This window comes from Mobula hypostoma, chromosome 1 (assembly GCF_963921235.1).
Source record: "Mobula hypostoma chromosome 1, sMobHyp1.1, whole genome shotgun sequence".
NCBI classification, from domain to species: Eukaryota; Metazoa; Chordata; class Chondrichthyes; order Myliobatiformes; family Myliobatidae; genus Mobula; species Mobula hypostoma.
The window spans coordinates 2,847,949-2,866,542 of NC_086097.1; the positions used below are offsets into that span (position 1 = coordinate 2,847,949).

The window sequence follows — 18,594 nt, forward strand, 5'->3', positions numbered from 1 at the left end:
TCAAAGGATGATCAAAGAACATCAGTAAGCTCAGGCCAATGGAGGGGATCCAGGAGTGCCTCTATTAACTGTTTGAAAAGGGAGAGAGAGAGAGAGAGAGAGAGAGAGAGAGAGAGAGAGAGAGAGAGTCAAAGATTAACAGTTGGACTGTCACTTTAAGGCATTGGAAGTAATGTTGGATTTCTACTGAGCTGGGTTTGGAGACAGCACCCAGCAGCTCGAAAGTTGCTATGGTGACCAAAGGCAGACTGTTGATGTTACTTCCAAGGACTTGTTGCCTGCTTGTGCACTCCTTTACAGACAAAGGAAGGAGGGACTCTTTGAATGACGGGTGATGCTCAGCCTGGTGAAATAAATGGGAGGTCAAATGATACAGACCTCAGACACATGATCTGGACACTGAATGAGCATTGTTGTGCCCGCAGAGAAAGTGGGTTTTTGGAGGATCGATCAGGCGGATCAATTCCAAATTGCTATTCCAGTGAAGGAGAAGGGGTTGACTGGTGGGGAGTTGTCTATGTGTCCGCCCTTGCCAGGGTGATAGCTCCACCACAGGAAAACCGGTCCCCCTGGTTAAAGTCACAGTCGGTGACTTGTAAAGGATTTCGGAGGATGACGAGAAGATCGACGGTATCAGCTCACCTGAAGACTCAACTCTCTCTCTCTCTCTCTCTCACTCTCTCCATCACTACTCAACTCAATACCACGAACTGAATTGAGCTGAACTTTACTCAACATCGTAAGACTGTATCTTTTTACCCCTAGACTTAACGAAGCTTGGTTTTCATACATACATTTCCACACTTACTGATTTACGTATATATATATATATTCATTGCTAACCTGTGTGATTTATTTACTTTGATATTACTGTATTGCGTAGTTACTAATAAATATTAGTAGTTTATAGCAATATGAGACTCCAATGTGGTTTCTATTTCTGTTGGTTCTTTATCCCCGTCACGGGGTCTGTGACAGACCAAAGAACATCAGTAAGCTCAGGCCAATGGGTGACTGTTACAAAAACTGTGGGTCAACTGTCTAGGAAAAATAACAAGATGGCTTGAGTCACAAAAATAGATTGAGGTGCTTTTATTTACCAAAATAGTGGAAAAACAAAAACTTGAACGTCTACATCAAAACGAGAAAAAAGATAAACATTATATATACAGCTTGCAGTTGTAACCTGTCTAGTTAACAGCCACCCTCAGACTAAACAAAAAAAAACAAAGCCTTGGTCACCCGAGGTTTATAACTGCTAAGCCCCTCCCCCTAGACCAACCAAAAGCTAATTAACTCAATTATCTTCCATTTCATACAATCTGAAACTCTACTGCCAGTTCTCACAATAAACACATATACCTCATTATAGGATTCACCATTTCCCGGTTAAATAACTTAAATAAACCCCAAAACTTTACCACAAGATGAGTAATTAGGTAACATATCCCTTGACCCAGTTAAAGACGGTATCCTCCACCACCAGCACAGCTGTGCAGGTTGCCGCTGCCTCTGTGCAGCAGCTCTGTTTCAGACCTGGTGACTGTGGAGGAGAGAAACATCAGATTATCATGACACTTCGGCAAAACACTTATTGGAAAGATGAATATGAATAAATTGACCTGAGATAATTAAACTCAGACATATTGTGTTTCTTTTTTTCATACCTATTACTGCTGGGGATGAGTGTAAAATTGTGACTGTTGATTTATTATGATACGTGCGCTCACCACAATAACAGAGGGGAATAGTGTTTTACTGAGTGTGCCATGTGCCGTCCGTAATCAGTGATGGGCCTTCGTCACAGTGACCAAAGAACATAGTAAGCTCAGGCCTGATGGGCAAGCAGGATGGTGAGGCCCTCAGTTTGTTTTGGTCAACCAAGGATGTTGCATCCTATCTGTCTATGGGATACGCAAGCCAGGGCTGTACGATATGGAGAGCAAGCTGTTGCCCATACAGTAGGCTGCCCCTCTCCATGCAGCTGATCAGTCCAATGGAGCGGCAGAGACCGATGCAGTTTGGCACCAGTGGCATCTCAGGAGTTGCCATTCTGCGTTGAACTCAACATAGCTCTGCCTTTGAGACTCCAGCTCAGGATTTTTTCCTCGGGGTTTATTCCTGAGGCCTTCCCCATGAGTGGATATAGCTACAAGGCTGTGGAGGTTTGAGATCAGAGATTTTCTTCTCCCAGATGAGTTGCCAACCAAGGCTAATGAGCACCATCTGCTTGAAGTGGCTGGTTTTGAGGTGCCAGTAATACATCTTTGCCCCTTCTCCTCTCAGTCGAACCGGTTCTACCGGGTGTAATAGTTAAGCTGCACATGAAGGCCGGGACCTGGACTTGGTTGGCAGAGGTTATTTGTGTTGCACGCCATTGGGAGCATTTAATAGATGGTGGGAGTTTATTCCCCCCCCCCCACCCCACGTCAGCTATGGCAACCTTAAGGAACTTGAACAGGATGGTAGGAGTTAGGAAACTTTTGGATGGCCTTGGATTTATGGAGGTCAAATGCAGGAGGCCGATCAAGAGTGTGCCAGAATATTCAGGTTGAGTACAGTTTCGAGGTACTCAGTGAAAATCTATGGTTTTATTTCCATAGAAACTGAAGGTCATTTATAGCACATTATACGAAACAACAGATGCCAGTGCCTGCTTGCTGTCATTTTACAACAGTAATGAGATCAAATGAAACCCAAGATTAGATAATGGACTTTAACTCACTCTGAACTGTGAGTTATTCAGTGTTTGAAAGCACAAACATATGGAACTTATTTGTTCAGTTCTGTTCTGCATTTAATTACATATCTATTTCCATTTCCTCATTGAGTCATATCATATTTAATATTTGTTGATATTTAACAACTGATCTTAATAACAGGTTGAGCACTCCTTATCCAAAATGCTTGGGGCTGGAAGTGTTTTAGGTTTTGGAGTATTTTGGATTTTGGAAAATATAATGAGATCGTTTGGGATTGCCATCATTGCCGACTCTGATTTTATGTTCTACCACGAAGCAGGGTTTGTCTTACACTTGTTCAGCACACATCAGTACATAACGGTAAAAAATATTACCCACTATTACTATGAAAATATAATGTATGCAGGGTAACAAAAGCGACAGAACAGCATCGGGAGAATACCTAAATCAGCTGGTAAACAACAAAGTATTTGTATTTACTTTTTTTAGGTTTTATGTAAGGGATAAAAATAATCAGCATTTTAGACTAGTTCTGCTGCTAGATTCTCATGATCAGCAGATGCTTTAAAAATTCAATGCCATGCCTTTCCTTAAATTTCTGCAACCAGCCTGCTGAATATTCAGAATTACTTTCAATTTTCAGTTTGTCGTGACAGATCTTTTCTTGTTTCACGATCAGCATACCGTTAAGCTGTGTATGTTCACTGTTTTGATGATCAATGTCTGATCACTACCTTCTTTTTGGCTCCATGTAGTTTTTTTCTATTTTTTTTCATTAACTCCCATTCATTACATATGCGAGGCTACTTCTCAGAGCTGTCTGTGGTGAGCAGGGACCTGTGCTTCACCTGAGGACCTTCCCGGCGTTTTGTAGAATTTTCCATGAGTGATCCACGTCAGCGCTAAGACAAAATTCGGATTTCAGAGGTTTCGGTGATAGGTGGATAAGGAGAAGCCTGGAGGTACTGGGGAGCCAGAGAAGGGAATGGGAGAGGAGGAAAGGGGGAGGGGAATAAGTAACAGAGGTCAGAGAAGTCAATGTCCATGCCATCAGGTTGGAAGCTATCCAGATGGAATTGGAGGTGTTGCTTCTCCAACCTGAGGGAGACCTCATCATGGGAGTAGAGGAAGCCATGGACCGACATGTCAGAACAGGAATGTGAATTGGAAATGAAATGATTGGCTGCTTGTTGTAGACAGCACCAAGATGCTCAACAAAATGGTCCTCCAATCTAGGTTGGGTCACATCAGGCACTCCAGATACAGCGGATACTTGGGTCACAATTCAGCAAAGGCACTGGAGCATTTATAGTTTGAAGTCCTCCGAGAGGATGATACGTGTTAGCTAGAGATACTGGAAAAAGACTGTCTGAATTGAGGAACTTAGTAAAAGCTGAAAAGTGTCTGTGTGCATGAACTGAGGGTAAGATGGATGGGAAAGTAAGACAGTGCTAATGAGAAGCTGGTGTGGTTTGCAGCAGTGAGGTGGTTTTGGAATATTATTGAAGAAAAATCTATGTCACTAGATGAATTTAAGGCCATCAGACCATAAAGCATCAAACGTAGGAGCAGAGCTAGACCTTAGGGCCCATCGAGTCTGCTCTGACATTACATCATGGCTGACTTATTAACCCTCTCAACCCCATTCTCCTGCATCTCCCTGTAACCTTTGACTCACTGATTAATCAAGAACCTATCAACCTCTGCTTTAAATATACCCAATGACTTTGTTGTAGCGTGGATGAAATCACCAGAGAGACAGTCAGTGGTAGATACAAAGCAGCTTCTTTATTCGACACAACAAGGTACAGCAGACATCTACGGAAGGAGACGCTTTCCGCAGAAAGGTCTGCTAGCTCAATGTGGGCTCGATATTTATATGCTAAACACAAAGGCAATCGCTACTTAAAAAGTTACAGACAATGCATAGACAATGCTTCCTATTGAAGCTACATACAAAATATCACACCTTCCTTTCCTTCCGATGCCAACATGTCTGAGTTGGTATCCACAGCCTTTAGGATTTACTTGGCATTTTACGTGCTAACATAGAAGACAATTAACATTTATAATGTGTAGATAAGACTGTCTTCGAAACTACAGCATCCGGTCAAACTACGGTGCCAGAAGCATCTGGTATTTACACCTTTTAGGAAGCCCATTGTGGTGGACTCAATCCACAGTACTTTGTCAAATAGAAGTCTGGTGGCCAATGTCATTTAAGTGTAAACAAATCATCTACCCAAAAACTCACTCTAACAGACTTCGCCTCCACAGCTGCCTGTGGCAATGAATTCCACAGATTCTCCACTCACTGCTAAAGAAATTCCTCCTCATCTCTTTTCTAAGTGATATATATGTCCCTATATCCTGACGCTGCGCTCTGTGGTCCTAGACACCTCACTATAGGAAACATCCTCTCCACATCCATTCGATCCAGGCCTTTCAATATTTGATAGGTTGCTTTGAGATCCCCCATTATTCTTCTAAACTCCAGCGAGTACAGGGTCAGAGCCATCTAACGCTCCTCATACATTAACCCTTTCATCCTTAGAATCATTCTCGTGAACCTCCTCTGGATCCTCTCCAATGCCAGCACATCTTTTCTTAGATAAGGGGCCTAAAACTGCTTACAATACTCTGTACAGTTTGATAATGCCTTATAATCTCTCAGCATTACATCCTTAGAGAACAGAAGCTATCTTGTTACATTTTACATTACCCAAGTTATGCAAGAGCACTGGCACTCTGGTTGCAATTCTGTCTGTTATGAGGATCAACACACATCAAGTTGCTGGTGAACGCAGCAGGCCAGGCAGCATCTCTAGGAAGAGGTACAGTCGACGTTTCGGGCCAAGACCCTTCATCAGGACCAACTAAAAGAAGAGCTAGTAAGAGATTTGAAAGTGGGAGGGGGAGATCTAAAATGATAGGAGAAGACAGGAGGGGGAGGGATGGAGCCAAGAGCTGGACAGGTGATTGGCAAAAGGGATATGAGAGGATCATGGGACAGGAGGCCCAGGGAGAAGGAAAAGGGGGAGGGGGGGAAACCCAGAGGATGGGCAAAGGTATAGTCAGAGGGACAGAGGGAGAAAAAGGAGAGAGAGAAAAAGAATATGTGTATATAAATATATAACGGATGGGGTACGAGGGGGAGGTGGGGCATTAGCGGAAGTTAGAGAAGTCAATGTTCATGCCATCAGGTTGGAGGCTACCCAGACGGAATATAAGGTGTTGTTCCTCCAACCTGAGTGTGGCTTCATCTTTACAGTAGAGGAGGCCGTGGATAGACATGTCAGAATGGGAATGGGACGTGGAATTAAAATGTGTGTCCACTGGGAGACCCTGCTTTCTCTGGCGGACAGAGCGTAGGTGTAATAAAACTTAATAAAACCGTAATAAAACTTAGTTAGATTTCAGCTAGGGTATTGTGCTAATTTCTGAAGGAAGGATGCATAGACCTTGCTGAAAGAGAAGAGGAATTTTTTGAGAAATGAAAGTGGGGGAGGAGAGGATTATGCAAAATGGAGAATCTGAACTCCATAAAATATTGATGATTAAAGGCACAATTTGCAGAGATATTCAGACAATATCTTTTTCCCAGGATTGAAATGTCGAATATCACAAGACGTACTTAAAGTGAGATGGGGTAACTTCAAAGGAGCTATGAGAGGCAAGGGTGGAGGGTGCCTGGAATGTTCTGCCTGAGATGGTGGTAGATGCAGATACATTGGAGACTTTTAGATAGGCACATGAACGCGAGGGAAATGGAAGATAAGGACATTGTGTTGTCAGAGGGGATTAGTTTAGTTCACCATTTGGTTACTAATTTAATTGTTTCGGCACTACATATCAGGGGAAGGGCCTGTTCCTGTGCTGTACTGTTCTCTGTTCCACAGTATGTTGTGTATAGTTTACTGGACTAAGGCAAATTCCTCGGTGTGACAGAGCCATTGACGACAAGAAGACTTAAAGAAAATTGGCAAAAGAACGGGTGGACACACCAACAAACTACTTTATACACACACTATTAGATTTTTAGTTTTATATATAAAGCTACTTTATGTACATACATGGCAGCAGAAGAATACTCAATGGTAACATTTAGCAGAAGAACGGATGTGGAGAGTGAAAGGTGGGAAGGTCATGGAACTAACTGTTTAATTGTGCAGTCCTGCGAGGACGCGATGATCCAGAGCACTCTTGTGTTGGACCAGTTTATTCTGACATAGGACAGAAGTACCGTGGGAGTTTTTTCCATGTTTCCACTGCAGCCTTCTGGTTTTGATTTGAAACCAAAAGTTCCCTGCCTGCTCGAATGAACAGCAAGATCTAACTCAGAAGAATATGGTGTTTCTGTATTCATGTTCTCTCCAACTTGTAACACTACCAACACGAGCAGAATGTGAATTAACTAGCCACCGATCTCTAACTGAGAATTTGCAGTGTGTAAAATTAGAGTAGTTGAGGCTTGGGATACCCCGAGTGGATGAAATATATTGGTCTTGTTTGTTTTCCACTTGCAATGTTCTTCCTGAACAGGTTCAAAGGACAATTTAAATGAAAGTTTATCATGAATATTTAGCATTTAAGGATTATATTTTCATAATAACACATAAACATAACTTAAACATATTTATAATAAACCACAAACACAAGAGAATCTACTGATGCTGTAAATCCAAAACAACACACACACAAAATGTTGGAGGAACACAGCAGGTCAGGTAGCATCTGTGGAAAAGAATAAACAGTCAACATTCCGGGCCATCGGGACTGGAAGGAAAGAGGAGAAGTCAGAGTATGAAGAGTTTCTTTTACAATAAACTAACTTGAGTAATAAAAACTTATTTATAGAACACTTTTCAGACAGACGAAGTAGTTCAAAGTGAACAAACTCTTCTCGGGCGTCCAGCCGGATAAAGGTATCAATTTTAACTGACATTTTGATGACAACCTCTGCCATTTTCATTAGTTCAAAGTGCTTTACAATGGGATAAAGTGCAAACATGAAAATAAAGGACAATAAAGATGTTAGTTAAAAGCAAGGTTAAATGAATAGGTTTTGATCTGTGTTTAAGTGTCAACAGAGTCTGGATCCCATATAGTTTTAGGTATCGAGATCCACAGTTCAGGGGTGTAGTTCAGAAAAGCTGACTTTCCAAATCTCTTTTGAGGGAGATTGCTTAAATTTAAGAGACTGGTGGAAGAAGACCTGAGAGCTCGAGCAGGATTATAAAACAAAAGCTGTTCTGTGATTACTCCAGTCCCAGACTATTAAGAGGAATATAGAATCATAGAAAATATACAGTGCAATACAGGCCATTTGGCCCACAAAGCTGTGCTGAACATGTCCCTACCTTAGAACTACCTAGGCTTTACCCATAGCCCTTTATTTTTCTAAGCTCCATGTAGCCATCTAGGAGTTTCTTAAAAGACCCTATCACTTCCGCCTCCACCACTGCCGCCGGCAGCCCATTCCATGCACTCACCACTCTCTGTGTAAAAAACTTACCCCTGACATCTCCTCTGTACCTATTTCCAAGCACCTTAAAACTATGCTTTCTCGTATTAGCCAATTCAGCCCTGGGGAAAAGCCTCTGACTATCCACACAATCAATGCCTCTCGTCATCTTGTACACCTCTATCAAGTCACCTCTCATCCTCCGTTGCTCCAAGGAGAAAAGGCCAAGTTCACTCAACCTATTCCCATAAGGCATGCTCCCTAATCCTGGCAACATCCTTGTAAATCTCCTCTGCACCCTTTCTATGGTTTTCACGTCCCTCCTATAGTGAGGTGACCAGAATTGGGCACAGTACTCTAAGTGGGGTCTGACCAGGGTCCTAAATAGCTGCAACATTACCTCTTGACTCTTAAACTCAATCCCATGATTGATGAAGGCCAATGCACTGTACGCCTTCTTAACCACAGAGTCAACCTGCGTAGCAGCTTCCAGTGTCCTATGGACTCCGACCCCAAGATCCCTCTGATCCTCCACACTGCCAAGAGTCTTAACATTAATACTATATTCTACCATCATATTTGACCTACCAAAATGAACCACCTCACACTTATCTGGGTTGAACCCCATCTGCCACTTCTCAGCCCAGTTTTTCATCCTATCAATGCCCTGTAACCTCTGACAGCCCTCCACACAATCCACAACACACCCAACCTTTGTGTCATCAGCAAATTTACTAACCCAACCCTCCACTTCCCCATCCAGGTCATTTATAAAAATCACAAAGAGTAGGGGTCCCAGAACAGATCCCTGAGGCACACCACTGGTCACCGGCCTCCATGCAGAGTATGATCCGTCTACAAGCACTCTTTGCCTTCTGTGAGCAAGCCAGTTCTGGATCCACAAAGCAATGTCCCCTTGGATCCCATGCCTCCTTACCTTCTCAATAAGCCTTGCATGGGGTACCTTATCAAATGCCTTGCTGAAATCCATATACACTACATCCACTGTTCTTCCTCCATCAATGTGTTTAGTCACATCCCCAAAAAATTCAATCAGGCTCGTAAGGCACTACCTGCCTTTGACAAAGCCATGTTGACTATTCCTAATCATATTATGCCTCTCCAAATGTTCATAAATCCTGCCTCTCAGGATCTTCTCCATCAACTTACCAACCACTGAAGTAAGACTCACTGGCTTATAATTTCCTGGGATATCTCTACACCCTTTCTTAAATAAGGGAACAACATCCGCAACCCTCTAATCCTCCTGAACCTCTCCCATCCTCATTGATGATGCAAAGATCATCGCCAGAGGCTCAGCAATCTCCTCCCTCACTTCCCACAGTAGCCTGGGGTACATCCAGTCCGGTCCCGGTGACTTATCCAACTTGATGCTTTCCAAAAGCTCCAGCACATCCTCTTTCTTAATATCTATATTCTCAAGCTTTTCAGTCCTCTGTAAGTCATCCCTACAATCCCCAAGATCCTTTTCCATAGTGAATACTGAAGCAAAGTATTCATTAAGTACCTCTGCTATTTCCTCCGGTTCCATACACACTCTTCCGTTGTCACACTTGATAGGTCCTATTCTTTCACATCTCATCCTCTTGCTCTTCACATACTTGTAGAATGCCTTGAGGTTTTCCTTAATCCTACCCGACAAGGCCTTCTCATGGCTCCTTCTGGCTCTCCTAATTTCATTCTTAAACTCCTTCCTGCAAGCCTTATAATCTTCTAGATTCATATCATTACCTCATTTTGTGAACCTTTTGTAAGCTCTTCTTTTCTTCTTGGCTAGATTTATAACAGCCTTTGTACACCACGAATCTTGTACTGTACCATCCTTTCCATGTCTCAGAACCCCATGCAAATATCTCCTGAACATTTGCCATATTTCTTTGGTACATTTCCCTGAGAACATCTGTTTCCAATTTATGCTTCCAAGTTCCTGCCTGATAGCTTCATATTTCCCCTTACTCCAACTAAACATTTTAATAACTTGTCTGTTCCTGTCCCCCTCCAATACTATGGTAAAGGAGATAGAATTGTGATCACCATCTCCAAAATGCTCTCCGACTGAGAGACCTGACACCTGACCAGGTTCATTTCCCAATACTAGATCAAGTACAGCCTCTCCTCTTGTAGGTTTATCTACATATTGTGTCAAGAAACCTTCCTGAACACACCTAACAAACTCTACCCCATCTAAACCCCTCACTCTAGCGAGATGGCAATCAATATTTGGGAAATTAAAATCTTCCACCACAACAACCCTGTTATTATTATTCCTTTCCAGAATCTGTCTCCCTATCTGCTGCTTGATATCCCTGTTACTATTAGGAGGTCTATAAAAAACCCAGTAGAATTATTGACCCCTTCTTATTCCTAACTTCCACCCACAGAGACTCCATAGACAACCCTTCCATGACTTCCTCCTTTTCTGCAGCCGTGACACTATCTCTGATCAACAGTGCCACACCCCCACCTCTTTTGCCTCCCTCCCTGTCCTTTCTGAAACATCTAAAGCCTGGCACTTGAAGTAGCCATTCCTGCCCCTGCACCATTCAAGTCTCTGTAATGGCCACATCATACCTCCATGCTGATCGACACTTTATGTGCTCATCTGCTCTATTCATGATACCCCTCATATTAAAATAGACACATCTCAAACCATCGGTCTGAGTGTGTCCCTTTTCTATCACCTACCTATCCTCCCTTTCACACTGTCTCCAAGCTTTCTCTATTTCTGAGCCAACCTCCCTTTCCTCCGTCACTTCAATTCAGTTCCCACCCCCCAGCAATTCTAGTTTAAACTTTCCCTAATAGCCTTAGCAAACCTCCCCACCAGGATATTGGTCTCACTCAGATTCAAGTGCAACCCATCCTTTTTGTACAGGTCACGCCTGCCCCAAAAGAGGTCCCAATGATCCAGAAATCTGAATCCCTGTCCCCTGCGCAATCCCTCAGCCACGCATTTATCTTCCACCTCATTCTATTCCTATACTCACTGTCGTGTGGCACAGGCAGGAATCCCGAGATTCCTACCTTTGGGGTCCTGCTTCTCAACTTCCTTCCTAACTCTCTGTATTCTGTTTTCAGGGCCTCCTCCCTATGTCGTTGGTACCAATATGCACCATGACCTCTGGCTGTTCCCCTTCCCACTTCAAGATATCGTGGATGCGATCAGAAACATCCCAGACCCTGGCACCTGGGAGGCAAACTACCATCCGAGTTTCTTTCCTGCATCCATAGAATCGCCTATCTGACCCGCTAAGTATAGAGTCCCCTATCACTACTGCCATCCTCTTCCTTTCCTTACCCTTCTGAGCTACAGGGCCGTACTCTGTGCCAGAGGCACGTCCACTGTTGCTTCCCCCAGGTAGGCCATCTGCCCCCCCCCCCAAGTCACAAACATAAGCAATGTGTAACCTGCAGTAAGGTACAAGACTGTTGCGGATTTTGCTATAGTTTCTGTTGTTGGTCTGTACATGGTGGGGAAGATGGGAAGTCTCTGAAGCTCTATCTTGGGCCCAACATATTGATGCAATTACAAAGAGGGCATGACAGCGGCAATATTTCATTAGGAGTTTGAGGAAACTTGGTATGTCACCAAAGACTCGCAAAATTCTACAGAAGTACTGTGGTACTTGTTGCTCCACCGTCTGGTATGGGGGAGGCACGGCACGGCATGGCATGGCACGGCACTGCACTGCATCGGCAAGTTGTAAACTCACCAACTGCATCGTGGACACTCGCCTCCCCAGTACTGAGGACAACCTCAATAAGGGCCCCCATCACCCAGGACATGTCCTTTTCTTATTTCTACCATCAAGGAGGAGGCACAGGATCTTGACGACACACACCCAACATTTTAGGAACAGCTTCTTTCCCACTGCCAGATTTTGAATGGACGATGAAGTCGTAAAGAATTTTAAGCAACACACAAAATGTTGGAGGAACTCAGCAGGCTAGGCAGCGTCTATGGAACAAAGTACAGCTGACGTTTTAGAAAGACTTTCTCTTGTTTGCCATAAAGCATTTTTATTTGTTGAGTATTTTCCCTCTCTTTTTGCACTATTTATTAAATTTAATTAGAAATATTTAGACATATATTTCATTCATTCATCTTGTGTCATGTTATGATCACGGTGTCATGACCATGTTTGTTCTTGGCAAATTTTTCTACCGAAGTTGTTTGCTATTGCCTTCTCAAACAAGAAAAAATCTGCAAATGCTGGAAATCCAAGCAACATATACAAAAATGCTGGAGGAACTCAGCAGATCAGACAGCATCACTTGAAAAAGAGTAAACAGTTGATGTTTTGGGTGGACGGCCTGAAATGTTGACTGTACCCTTTTCCATAGATGTTGCCTGACCTACTGAGTTCCTCCAACATTTTGTGTGTGTTGTCATTGACAGTGCCATTACGAGATGGGTGACCCCCAGTCATATCAATATTCTTCAGAGATTGCCTGCCTGTCATCAGTGGTCGCATAACCAGCGAACCCCTAATTCTCGTTGGTGTTCCAACATGGCAGTTCTGTTGAACTTAAGTTGCTCTGACTTGGAACAGCTCATGGTCAAATGCAGATCATTCTATTTACCGTGGGAGCTCTCATCTGAGATCCTGACTGCAGCCTCTATACCACCTACAGTCGAATATAAGCAAGCACATGTGACACTGCACGATGTTGTCTGGAAACTAGAAAGGACCCATCCTGATCTATTTCAAATTATAGTCAGTGACTTTAACCAGACCTGTTTGAAGAAAAACATGCCCAATTATCACCAGCCTGTAACCTGTTGCACCAGAAGTCCCAACATACTAGAGCACTGCTACATTCAGATAAGGAATGCCTGCCGTTCCTTGCCTAGACTGTAGTTTTGTATTCCGGTCACTTGGCTGTCCTGCTCCTTGTATACAGGCAGAGCCTGAAATGCCGGGCCCAGAGATTAGGACAACAAAGAGGCCGAGGAATTGCTCAGAGACAGTGGACTGAGCCATGTTCGGAATTCAAAGTAAAGTTCATTATCAGAGTACATACATGTCACCACTTACAATCCTGAGATTCGTTTTCTGTGGGCATACTCAGCAAATCTATATAACAGTAACTGTAAATAGGATCGGTAAAGTCTAAACATTAGGGACTGTAAACAAACTGCAAATACAGATAATAAGTAAATAGCGATCAATAATGAGCCTGAAATAACAATATAAAAGAGTCTTTAAACAGGTATAGTTATCCCCTTTTGTTCAAGGGCCTGACGGTTGAGGGGTAGTATCTGTTCTTGAACCTGGTGGTGCGAGTCCCGAGGCTCTTGAAGCAGCAAGGAAAGAGCATGGCCTGGCTGTGAGGATCTGATGATGGATGTTGCTTTTCTATGGCAGTGTTTCATGTAGATGTGCTCAGTGGGTGCCAGGGTTTTACCTGAGATGTACCGGGCCGAATCCACTACCTTTTGTAGGATTTTCCACTCAAAGGCATTGGTGTTCCCGTACCAGGCCGTAATGCAGCCAGTCAGCACACTGTCCACCACACATCTATAGGTTTGCCAAGGTTTTTGATTCCATGCCAAATCTCCGCAAACTTCTGAGGAAGTAGAGGTGCTGTCGTGCTTTCTTCACAATGATATTTATATGATGGGTCCAGGACAGGTCTTCTGAGATCATGACGCCCAGGAATTTAAAGACCTGTTCCATCTTTGATTCTCCTATGATTACTGGCTCATGGACTCATCTAGAGATCTGAATGAATATACTATGGTTGTAATGGACTATATTAAAACAGCTGTAAATGAGTGTGTCCCCACTAAATCATTCAGTCTTCCCCTATCAGAAGCCCTGGATGAACCACAAGATCAGAAATCTGCTGAGGCTTTCAAGTCTGGAGACAAAAAAAAACTACAAGAGGTGCAGGTATGATATCTGGAAGGCCATCTCATGGGTGAAATGGGGATTCTTGAATCAATGAGAGATGCTCAGCGACATGGTAGACAGCAGGGCTTCGCTTCCAGGTGAGCTCAATGCCTTCTGTGCTCGCTTTGGCCATCGGAACGTGGAGGAACCATCACGAACCCCATCTCCTGATGATCCTTTGATCTCAGTATCTGAAGCTGACGTGCGGACTGCCTTCAGGAAGGTGAATGGAAGGAAACCATCTGGACTGGATGGGGTACCTGGCCGTGTACTAAAGACCTGTGCTGTCCAACAGGCTGGTGTGTTCACTGACATCTTTAACCTCTCACTTCGGCAGCGTGCGGAACCCACCTGCTTCAAGCAGGCTTCAGTTGTACTGGTGCCCAAGAAGAACATGGTGACCTGCCTCAATGACTGCCCAGTTGTGCAGATCCAGAGTGATGAAGTGTTTTGGAGAGACTGGTGATGAAACATAACAGCTCCTTCCTGCCTGAGAATCAACTTGGATCTGCTCCAGTTTCCCTACTGGAGCAACAGGTCCACAGTAGATGCCATTTCATCGGCTCTTCACTCAGTCCTGGAACATCCGGACAGCAAAGATGCATACATCAGGATGACCTTTATCAACTACACTTCAGCATTTAATACCATCATCCCTCAAAACTGATCAATGAACTCCTAGATCTTGGCCTCAATACCTTGATGTGCAATTGGATACTGGATTTTCTCACTTGTAAACCCCAGCCAGTTCGGATTGACATCATCATCTCCTCCCTGATCTCTATCAGCACAGGTGCACAGCAGGGCAGTATGCAAAGCCCACTACTCTACTCGCTTTACACCTCAGACTGTGTGGCTAAGCAAAGCTCCAAGTTTGCTGAAGACACCATTTGTGGGCTGAATCAAAGGTGGTGATGAATCAGCATACAGGAGGGAGACTGAAAATTTTGCTGAGTGGTATCATAACAACCACCTCCCACTCAATGTCAATAAGACCAAAGAACTGATTGTAGACTTCAGGAGAGGGAAACCAGAGATCCATGAGCCAGTGACTCAGACGTGGAGAGGGTGAGCAACTTTAAATTCCTGGGTGTCACTATTTTGGAGGTTCTGTTCTGGGCCTAAATGCAAGTACAATTGTGAAGAAAGCATGGTAGTGCCTCTACTTCCTTAGGGGTCTGTGGAGATTTAGCATGACATCAAAAACCTTGACATACTTCTGCAGATATGCAATGGAGAGTGTACTGACTGGCTGCATGGGAACACCAATGCTTTTGAATGGAAAATCCTCCAAAAGGTAAGAGATTCGGCCCAGTACATCATGGTTATAACAATCCCAACCATCGAGCACATCTACATGAAACGTTGTTGCAGGAAAGCAGCATCCGCCATCAGAGATCCCCACCAATGTGGCGGTGCCATCACTGTTGCCATTAGGTAGAAGACAGCATCCATTATTAAGGACCTCCAGCACCCAGGGCTGCCCTTTTCTCACTGTTACCATCAGGGAGGAGATACAGAAGCCTGAAGGCACACTCAGTGATTCAGGAACAGCTTCTTCCCCTCTGCCATCCGATTCCTAAATGGACATTGAAGCTTTGGACACTACCTCACTTTTTAAAATATACAGTATTTCTGTTTTTGCACATTTTAAAATAATCTATTCAATATATGTATTTGATTTACCTGTTTATTTATCATTATGTTTTATTTTATTTATTATTATTTTTTCTCTCTCTCTCGGCTAGATTATGTATTGCATTGAATCACTGCTGCTAAGTTAACAAATTTCACGTCACACGCCGGTGATAATAAACCTGATTCCGATTTTGATTCTTATTCTGATTCTGATACAGGCGCCTCCGGACTCGCACCGTCAGGTTCAAGAACAGTGACTACCCCTTATCCGTCGGGCTCTTGAAGAGAAGGGGACAGTCAGTTGCCCATCCATTGAGATGTTCCCACAGTCAGTGGACTCAATTTAAAGACTCTTTATCTCGTTATCTCACGTTCTCTCTATTTATTGCCATTTATTTGTATTTGCATTTGCAGTTTGTTGTCTTCTGCCCTCAACTTGATCTTTCACTCAGCCTGTTATAGTTGCTATTCCACCGATTTGCTGAGCATGACAACAGGTAAATGAATTTCAGGGTTGTACGTGGTGACATTAATGTACTCTGATAATAAAAAAATTACTTTGAACTTTGGACGTGCTCTGCACCAGCTGCTCCCATGGCTTCGCGTGACTGATCGTGGGGGTGGCGGTGGGGGTTGCTAAGCAGGTGCTGCACCTCTGCCCGAGTGAGAGCTCCGGGCTCGCGGAGGGAAGGAGCGCTGACTGGTACCTGACGCATCTCCACCCCACTAACCCCTCTCTCTGTATACACTTTTTCCCATTGTAATTTATATATTTTTTTCCTATTATGTCTTGCACTTTACTGCTACCTGAAAGCAGCAAGTTTGACGACAGAGGGTGCGATGATACCTGAGAGACGGTGGGCAGGGAGCGGCCACGGTCCCGGTCCAGAGGCGGAGGCGGCGGCAGTGCCGGCAGCCGAGAGCCGGGTAGCGCGCATGCGCCGCCGGACCGCGACCGACCCTCTGCGAAGATGCTCGATGGCGGATTTGATGCTGGTGACCGGCGCCTTTGAGAAAACAAAATGTCCACCAAGGCCGAGCAATGTGAGTATCGAGTTTGTTCTGGCAAAGCAGAGTACCGTTATCAAATGAGAGACGTTATTATTCTGCCGTGTACCATCTGCCATCCCCCTCAGAAAACGGAATGGGCCAGGTCATCAGCTGTCGGTGCATCAACCTACATGTTAATTTAGGAATTTAAAGCAACGAAAATAATACAGATGTACTTCGTCAGACAGAAGTAGAATTGGGACAGCGATCCTTAAATGTACCCACTCTCTGCTGCTGTGGAAGAGGTTGGTTGCCAAGGTCAGCCAACCTCAGTAATGGGGTGAGAGGGGGATAAACAGTAAGGTGCGTAACTACAAAAACTCACAGCTTTTAAAAATTTTCATATTTTATAGATTTGAATCAAAGATGGTTTGCTGAAAGGCAAATTAATGAGAGAGAACAAGAGCAGCTAATTATTACAATTATGTGTAAAACTGTCATGATATGTACTGATGTTAGTTATTTAACAGTCATGAAAACAGTCCTCTTTTGGAATCATCTCGGGGTGACGTGCTGTGGTATTTCCATAAATAATTTTTGATACTATCACTGAGGGGAGATTTGATAGAGATATACAAAATTTGGAGGGGAATAGATAAGGTAAAAGCAAGCAGGCTTTTTCTACTGGGGTTGGGTGAGACTACAACTAGAGCTTATGGGTTAATGGTGAAAGGTTAGAAGCTTAGGGGGAATATGAAAGGGAACTTCTTCACCCAAAGGGTGGAGAGAGTGTGGAACGAGCTGCCAATAGAAGTGGTGGATGTGGGTTTGATTTCACCATTTAAGAGAAATTTGGATAGGTATTTGGATGGGAAGGGTTTGGAGCTTGATGGGACTAGGCGGATTAATGGTCAAGTCAGCACAGACTAGATGGGCCTGCTTCTGTTCTGTAGTGTTGATGACTCTATAAATCTATCATATTTGCAAGAAGTATGAACAATGTTATTCAGGATAGTTGAATTTTAAAAATTATTGCTTGAACATAGAACAGTACAGAACAGGAACAATGTTGTGCTGAACCCAGTTAAATTAGTAAGCAAATGGCCAACTAAACTAATCTCTTCTGCCTACAAAATGTCCATAGCCTTCCAATTTCCTCACATTTGTGTGCCTATCTAAACATCGCTTAAAAGTTTATAATGTATTTGCCTCCATTACCTCCCCAGGCAGCACATTCCAGGCATCCATCACTCTCTGTGTAAAAATACTTGTCCCTCACAATTCTTTTGAACTTGCCCCATCCCACCTTAATTGCATGCCCTTTGATATTAGGAATTTCAACCCTGGGAAAATAATACTGTCTGTCTATTCTATCTGTCTATTCTCTCATAATTTTATAAACCTCTATTAGATCTCCCCTCAGCTTGTACCACTCCAGAGAAAACAACCCAAGTTTGTCCAACTTCTTGTTATAGCACATGCCCTCTAATCCAGGCAACATCCTGGTAAACCTCTTCTGTACCCTCTCCAAAGCCTTGACATCATTCCTGTAATGGGGTGACAAGAACTGTATGCAATTCTCCAGATGTGGCCCGACTAGAGTTTTATAAAGCTGCAACATAACTTCCTGACTTCTGAACTCAATGCCTTGACTAATAAAGACAAGCCTGATGGATGCCGCCTTAACATCCTATCAACCTGTGTACCACTTTCAGGGAGTTATGTATGAACTTGGACCTCAAGATCCCTCTGCTCGTCAACACTCTTTTGGCTATTATAAATTTCATGTTTTGTTTTTATAAAAGTGAATGAAAAATTGGGTAGTCAGAATACAGCATGATAGAATGATCTTGTAAAGCAAATGGCACAACCTATGAGTGCC

The 18,594-nt window shown here is 43.5% G+C and overlaps 1 protein-coding gene across 1 annotated transcript in view; it reads left to right on the forward strand.

Annotated features, from left to right (window-relative positions):
- Positions 1-16,424: 16,424 nt before the first annotated feature.
- Positions 16,425-18,594, forward strand: part of LOC134344062 (protein unc-79 homolog) — a 403,221-nt gene continuing 401,051 nt past the window's right edge. Inside the window, exon 1 of the mRNA XM_063043251.1 lies at positions 16,425-16,766. Within this exon, the coding sequence (XP_062899321.1) occupies positions 16,745-16,766 (22 nt within the window). The 5' untranslated portion in view covers positions 16,425-16,744. The remainder of the gene's footprint in view (positions 16,767-18,594) is intronic.